Source organism: Strongylocentrotus purpuratus, unplaced genomic scaffold (genome assembly GCF_000002235.5).
Source record: "Strongylocentrotus purpuratus isolate Spur 01 unplaced genomic scaffold, Spur_5.0 spur5_scaffold_14, whole genome shotgun sequence".
NCBI lineage: Eukaryota > Metazoa > Echinodermata > Echinoidea > Camarodonta > Strongylocentrotidae > Strongylocentrotus > Strongylocentrotus purpuratus.
This window is the reverse complement of record NW_022145599.1, coordinates 18,957,593-18,965,711: the sequence shown is the minus strand read 5'-3', so window position 1 is coordinate 18,965,711 and position 8,119 is coordinate 18,957,593. Positions and strand designations below refer to the sequence as shown.

At 38.6% G+C, this 8,119-nt stretch overlaps 1 protein-coding gene across 3 annotated transcripts; it reads right to left on the bottom strand.

The window, feature by feature from the left end:
* Window positions 1-1,441: 1,441 nt before the first annotated feature.
* On the bottom strand, window positions 1,442-7,861 carry LOC579029 (N-acetyllactosaminide beta-1,6-N-acetylglucosaminyl-transferase). Of its 3 annotated transcripts, none has more exons than XM_030984375.1 (2): window positions 7,546-7,861; window positions 1,442-4,977 (listed from the first exon to the last, which is right to left on the bottom strand). In XM_030984375.1, exon 2 carries the CDS (start codon window positions 4,217-4,219, stop codon window positions 2,774-2,776), a length of 1,446 nt encoding a protein of 481 aa, XP_030840235.1. In that variant the 5' UTR covers window positions 4,220-4,977; window positions 7,546-7,861; the 3' UTR covers window positions 1,442-2,773. The 3 variants fall into 3 exon arrangements, with proteins under 3 accessions (XP_030840235.1, XP_030840236.1, XP_030840237.1); XM_030984376.1 differs by lacking the exon at window positions 7,546-7,861 and adding an exon at window positions 7,389-7,405; XM_030984377.1 differs by lacking the exon at window positions 7,546-7,861 and adding an exon at window positions 7,246-7,351.
* Window positions 7,862-8,119: the final 258 nt, after the last annotated feature.

The following is an 8,119-nucleotide window of genomic DNA, read 5'->3' as shown; positions in this document are numbered from 1 at the left end:
TTCAGGCGCTATTTATTTTGTGAAATTATTTTAAGTTGCAGAACAGAACAAATATTAAATTCATAGCTAACCCCCACAAGTGTAAGCGTACGTATTTGCAGAGGGTGGAGAGGGGGCCCCGGCCCCCCACTCAGTGTTATTTAGGGTACGCGTATGCTTGTTCCCTCTTTTTGAAAGCACCCCCTATCTGAGGACTGCCAACATTTCCGAACCCCCCTTTCGCGGGCTTTTCGCTGGATTTTCCTGCCTTGAAGACAATCCTAAATCATGAAAAATGCTCAATGTACCCCCCTCAATTTGGAATAATTTCTCAGGAGTCCAAAGAGATGAGAGAAATAAAGAAAAAACACCCTTTTTTAAAGAAGTCTCTGGGTGAAAATTTAATACACCCCTTTTTTTACAATTCTCGGGCCGGACTTTGTCGCACGAAAAGGACATTTTGGTAACATGAGATTTGAATACGAGATAAGTTAAGTTCTTAGCTTAGTAATTTACTTATTCTAAGTATTGAATTGAATACCGGTCCTTTTCTTTTGGCAATTGTCTTAGGGGAAATTTATCCACAGGGTAATTGTACTTGGGAGAGAGGGGGGGGGGGGGGTGGGGTGTAATTTTTCGAGGGGGGGGGGGTAACTGCCCTGAAATGGCCTCTAACAAAATGTAATGAGCGGCGCGAGCAGGGAGCAGTACTTTCTGAAAATAACTGTCAAGGCGAATTAAAAATGGACGAAATGAGTTGCGGGACGGCTCGTTTCCATCGATCCTGAGAAGATGTGCCCCCCCCCCCCCCCTCCCTTCCGTACAGGTTGTGATTTCTCGTATTAACCTGTTACGTGCGAATGCAGCATATATGTTTCCCGGAACAAAACACCTTCTTATAATATCATCCCCCTTTCTTTCTTTTCCCTTCTCATTATTCTCCTTTTCCCCCTTTTCTCTTCTCCGTCTTTCCCCATTTTCTCTCCCCTCTCTCTTCTCCTTTCTTCCTTTCCCCCTCCTTTTTCTCCTCTTCCCTTTTCTCTCCTCCTCCTTTTCTTCTTCTTTTTCTCTGCCCTTTCTTTCTTTCTTTTCCCCTCCTTTTCTCCCCTTTCCCCCCTTTTTTTCCCGGGGGGGGGGGGGGGGGGGCCTTCCCCCCTGAATCCGCCAATGGTATAGTTGTACAGATGTAGTTTCCTGCATGCTTGGCACGCCATATACCCCGACTAGCTCTTAACACGACCTTTACCCTAGGTGTATATTGCCTCCGTCTGAACAAGACTATTGATTAAAGTCCGCTCAATACATAAAAGACGCACCACGAGTGTATTGTCATATTAACGAATATTCAATTCTAAATTTGAGATTGTCAAAACAATGATTACTAATGGTGGATCCTGGATTCTATGGCAGGGGATGGGAACAATTCTAAAATTCTTTGATAAACATCAACAAAAACAGACAATTTTTTTAAAAATAGTAATTTTGTTTTATTCCTCCAAATGTAATAGAAACAAGAACATACAGCTGAATAAAATAAATAAATGTTTTCAATATTAATTGCTTATACATAAGCATAATTAAACAAAAATGAATTTGCAGTATATTTAAATGAGCAACGAAGTGAACTTAAAGTAAATAAACATAGTTTATAATTCAATTGCACATGTTATTCACTCTCTATTAACAAAAAAATCAACAAAACTGGAAGTTATTTTATTGGTACAATGAACAAAGTCCTGCTCCTCCCTGTCCACCCCAAAATTTAATTGTCATGCAGCATCGAGTAGAACTCAAGTAGGACAGGAAATTAAAACCACAGAATCTGTATCATCGACGGGTTTTAGAGTACTTTCCCTAAACCTCTCTTTATTCAAATGGAACCCCAAAACACACTTTTTTCGTTTGTTTGTCCGTCAACTAATTTAAGAGTTGTATAAATTATTATTGCATTTCCCCAGTGAATATTTTACTTTCGGCTTTATGGTACATCCAGTGGCGGATCTCACTTTTTTTGTCCTCACCAAAGATCGTGACGTAAATGCGCTATGGACGCACGATTGGCCAACTATATCAATCATACTTATAAGTATAATTGCATGTTAAAAAAATACAATATTTTATTTTCTAATTGAAAATATTTAATTGAATTATAAATAAAAAATAATATTTGTCATATCAAGACAGTAATAAAAATCAATATCTCTATTTTATGTTGGCAGGGATACGGGCGTACACTGGGAGTTAATAGGGACTTTTAGATTTGCGTGGACTGATACGTGTGACGTCCATTCAAGGCAGTACATTAAAAGGACGTCGATCGTAGCAATCCACGTTGTCGTTGTGCAAATCTAAAAGTCCCTAATGAGAGCACGAACGCATGGGTATTTCTAGTCTGGATATTTTACATTTTTAAAACCGTTATTACCGATCTTTGTGAGGGTACGATGTTTGTAGACCTCGTACTATTGCAGATTTATTTCAATCATCATAAATAAAAATAACGGTTTTAACCGTCTTCTTAATTTGGAAACTTTAGTGAATATACATATCCTACGAACCGGAGTGTTATATGAAAAGGTGAGTTTAAAATTTGTCCTCTACATAATAACGTAGATTACAATGAAGGGTTTAATTCTCCTTCAATTAACATCAATCCTGGTCTCGATAGAGACCAATCCTGAATGGTAGAGAGCTTGCTAATACCAATACCAATTTACGTAGATTCTAAAAAAGTCGAAACACCAACAGTTCAGGTATTAATGAAAGATCATATCAACGATCGATGCAACCCTGCCTAATTCAGCTGCCATAACAAATCTGTGACTGGAAAGTTCGATACAAAGTCAGAAATCGTTTCTGGATGAGCAGTCCTGAAGTCAAGCAATTCTTCAAGACACTGAAGGGTTACTGGATCGTATGAATAATAGAACTTATTAGCAAACAAATGGGTCATCTTCGCCAGGTAGTTCAGATATCCCACCCCAAAGACGCAGAGCGCGCGGACGTATTTTCCTTTACATGGTGGGTGCTTGGGCACATCTCCCCACTTCATGAAGCGTACATTTGAATCCCATGTTGCGTTGGAATAACCCCCTGGGACACCAGGACTACGGTTGAGAGTAACCCAGTAGTGTTCATCGGGGCTAAACGTGTCCTCTGACCAATGCAGAAGGTCTACGGCCACCTGATTGTTTATGACGTAATCAACGAATGCGCGACTCGCTGCGTAGTACGCGTTGCCGAAGTAGATTGTAAGATTGTTCGGAGGCGGTGTCTTATGCTTTCGCGTGCCCGTCATTTTGCCGTTGATAGCTATGAAGTGGGTTCTAGTCCTGCCTTTGATGTATGAGGGTGGGAGAATTCCGTTGATATCGTTTTTGCCTTTGTATGCTTTTAACTGCCGCACCATCTCCAGGTTTGTCTTTAAAGGGAAGTCTTGGGAACACATGTTGATGACATATCGCCAATGAACAGAATGCTGCAGAAGATCCGACATACAGTTGACATCTGCTTGCAGGCGAGTAAAACCGGCGTACTGGACATCTTCAACTTTGGAGACGATAAAAACATTGTCGAAGCAAGAAGCTAAACCTCTAATAGCCTCCTGAAACACCGGCGGTGACTTCACATCAGGGTGAATACAGTACACGTTTTGAGGGTGATAAATGGCACGCAACAATCGCTCAACTTGCGCCACCTCCTTGTGCGTCACGATGACAAAAGCGATCGGATACTCTTCTTCTTCAACGGATCGCGGTTTATTCGGATAACGTCGCTCTCTTTCAAATACTTCGCAATCCTTTGTCCAACCAAGAACGGTTTCATCTGACGGCACCGCTATCGGCTCTTTTGATTTCCCCATCAGACGATTCGCTTCATCGATGGCTTGACGGCTATCAGCAAATATCGAGGCGCAATTCGCTTGGTAATATCTATGGTACATGGGAGCAACGAACGACGAGTTCCATGTCCCATCGAATCGCACTTTCGGCAACATCGCAGTCACGTTTACATCGCTACTACTTTTATTGACCTTAGTTCTCGCATCCGATGTGATGATAGGCCTGGATTTTTCTGTGGCCTTTAGTTTTAAACCAAGAGCTCTTTTCTCTGCACTATTCTGTTTAGAAAGGTGGCGAGGATCATCCCTTGAATCACAAGACATAAAGATCAGGAATTGACACACCCCAAATACAATAGTAAGGAGTACAAGTTTTGAGTGGAATGATGAATTAGCCATCTGGAACTGCAATTATCTATTCATAATTATAATGATACAAATCAAATCGTTTTCTTTTGTTCGAGAGGGTTTTGCGTTCGCTAACTCTAAAGAGTGAAGCCCTTCCAATAATTTCAAACATAGGTGTTGCATCGGTTTGCCAGACAGATGGTCCAAAGTAAAACCAGAAGCGAAATCATGGAAAGTGATTGCTGCCGACTCGTCATACTTATGCGTCAGTCACTCCTACCGCGTTGATATGACAACATTCCAAATTATTGTTCCTGTATACAAATTTTTGGCGATGATGAAATCATTCCTGAACGTGGTCGTCTTCTCAAGCCTTTTCCATCAACGGATCAGTTTAGCTGTGGATTCCATGTGTCGACGTACTATCTTTAACAACATGAATCATTCCTTTCAAACGACAACCGTAATATCTCGGTGGAGAGACACAAATCATCTATAACAAGAGATCAGGAAAACGTGCTTCAATTAACCGCCGGCACTGGTTGCTATGGTTACACTTGGCAAATTATGTGCTGGTGGTGATATAGGTCGATATCAAACTGATGGAGTGAAACGTCTCGTTAATAGTCGCAAATAGCGTTTGCTCATTTACGATATGAATGTCTTTGCCATGAGTGAAGGTCTCGTCATTTTGTTTTAATGGCACAGATAGTAATTGGATGGTTATAGATGAAAAGCTCCCGCCAAAATCGTTGAAGAATGTCGTGCGCATAGACTCGTCATAGACTCGTCAGGAGTGGTAGGCTTTTCTGTGTTGGAAAAGAAATGTGAAACAAATTAAAGAGGTTCGTGAACGTTGATGTGAGACGAAACAAATTACAGTGATTACTCTACTCTACAGAGGGTTCTCACAAGCAGCCATATTGGAGGACAAACAATAACAACCATGGTCTAGTGCACGGGTTTGCTATGGTTTTGTCCTCCAATATGGCTGCTGGTGGGATTATGGGAACCATCTATACATATATTTCGATACGGCATACTTTGTTAAAGAGCACCTCCACTCCAAAAATAACTTACTTTCGATAGAAGCAGAAAAATCAGACAAACCAATCAAAAAAGTTTGAGCAAAATTGGATAATCAATACAAAAAATTATGAGTTTTTAATGACATGACAAACTTTGAAAATCGCACAAGACAAATTGGTAACTCACTCATTGGTTTGTGACGTCATTGCCTCACTATCCACTAATCATACATTTCCCATTTCCTCCCTAAGAATTTTATTTCCTCACACCAGCTTCCAAGTTATATAAATAGTAATGTGTAGCCTAGCAATATGTTTGTGTGTGAATGCACTAATATAGAGTACTTTATTTCAGTTAAATCGTGAAAAATGTGAATTTTGATTAACTATTTATATAAAAATCAATGATTATGAATATACAATATTTGAAAAATAGTATCAATTCTTCAAAGTTTATAACAGATTTTGTGAAATGTCTTGCACGCAATATGATACAAATCACAAAACCTGGACACGGCATGGGGAATTCCAGTTTTGGGGATAAAAAAAAGAAATGAATGGGATAAAAATGTATAAAGCAATTGATGAATAGTGAGGCAATGACGTCACAAACTGATAACCAAATTGGCAATTTGTGTAGCGATTTCTGTTGTTCCATAGTTTTTCATACTTTTGCAGAAATTCATAACTTTCTTTTAGTTATCCGATTTTACTCAACTTTTGTTTGCTCTGTTTATCTTGTTTTTCTGCATCTATTAAAAGCAAATTATTTTGGAGTGGACTTAGCCTTTAAGTCATGTCAAGATTTAACAATATGAGCGATTTCGTTTGTGTCCTGTTCGACAAATTCTCCCCCCCCCCCGCCCCAATATTTTATCAAAAATTATGAATTTCGTGATATAATGGTCCTTTCTTGTATCATTCATCAATGTAATGTATCAAAATATTTTGTTATTCATTTTTTATGATATATGCAATTATACATTACATGGATAAAAGTCGTGCAGAGCACATTGCATGGAATCTCCCTATTGTACAGTAGGCCTACATTGAATCAAACAACGACGTGATATCAATTAAGATATCAATTTATATTTATCATATTGCCAAGGTGTACTTTGATCCGGCCTGTTTTCAGGTAATATTTGTTTAACCTGATACTAAATGATACAATTAAGCAGAGATAAGTTACAGCTATCTGATACAATAGATACTTGTAAAATAATAGGAGTGAGGTCAATTCTCAGATTAATTTTCTTAAATGAAATGGTTCGTTATAATGAACGTTATGGCCTATGATCAGCGCTGACATAATTATAGAATATCGATTGTAAATAAAAAATAAAAAAATCAAAAGACATGATCCCTCTTGATTCAAATATTTAAAACCTTACTCTTTTAATTTAAATTGATTTACCGAAGGGTTATCGTTGTTTACTGAAAACGAAAAACTCGTTTTTAATATTATAAGAAGATTAAAATGCACTTTATGAATAACTAACTTTCTCTAACGCTATAGATTAAAGCAATAATAGGAAGTTAGGAACCCTCAAAACATTGATCTGTTTTGGATTTTCCGGAGGAGGAGGAGGGGGGGGGGGGTAGCATATGTAACATAGTCGTAGGAACACAAATAATTCCATAAATCGAAATGCTAAATTACCATTGGAAAACTCAAACAACAATTTCAGGACATCAAATTAGAAATCTGTACGACTATCAGGCATGCACTTGGAGAAAAAAAATTGGGAGCTCTGTAATGCTAAACCGTGATAACATTTTTTTGTGTGTGTGCAGGAAGTTTAAAATACAAGTTTTAATAATCAGTTATACAAGACAGTTTCTGGTATAATGATTGTAAAAACTATCATGGTCGTCCATATTAACCTTTATGAATGACATTAGTCCATACATGTAGATATAATCATACAAAATATGTTAGTAGGTGTATATCACAACTAAGCTTGCTCCGTGTAGAAACATGACTGCATTATAATGCTGAAATAGAGGGTTCCCACAATAATGCTGTCATTGCTGTGTAATACATACCTGTTCTTCAAGTGGTTAGATATTATGTCGACTCTTTAAAAAATAATCTGTTGTCTCCTGAGATAATGCTCATAGCTATACCAAGACTTACTGTAATACCAGTTCAATGATTACTCTCTAGGAAAAGAAGTTCACCGGCCTACCTTATTTTACAACACCTCTCATGGGTAAATGTAAAGTTACCGGTGAAAATGCTTTGCACAAGCCAACTACTTCCTTCAAAGTCATACTCACGTTATTCACGTTGAGTTCAAGATGGCACAATCAAAGGAAAAATATAATAATTATGCACTTCCTTACCTTTACGGGGGTTGGATCATCAAAGGTTGTCAAAGGTTCAGCTGCTTAGACACGTCTACAGTCATGAAACATCGACGCTATCCCTTTAGAATCTGTGATGGGGCGATACAATGAATATGGACGTTCGCCTGGTAGGCCTACATAGATGATGTGTTGACATTGTGTTCGTTCGTCGGATTTTCTGGCTTATTGTGATGTTGATTATGTAATAGGACCTTTGATCTATTCGTCTCGTGGTGGTCATTCTTCGGCTATTCTTCGGACATGAATGGGTTGCAAGTCTGTCCAGTCGGCGTTCAGATGTGACAAGGCTACGAAAGCCCCCACTCAGTGTTATTTAGGGTACCAGTATCACTATGAATATGACAGACAAAGAAAGCGGACAAAATATACAGTTCCTCAGGTAGACAAAGGAACATAACTTCACTGTGTAAAAAGGTCAATATGCATGTGACACCTGTTCTACACATGTTTACATAATAGCAGTGAGGGGATGTTCCTTTGTCTACCTGAGGAACTGTATATTTTGTCCGCTTTCTTTGTCAGTCATGTTCATAGTGTATGTATGTTCCCT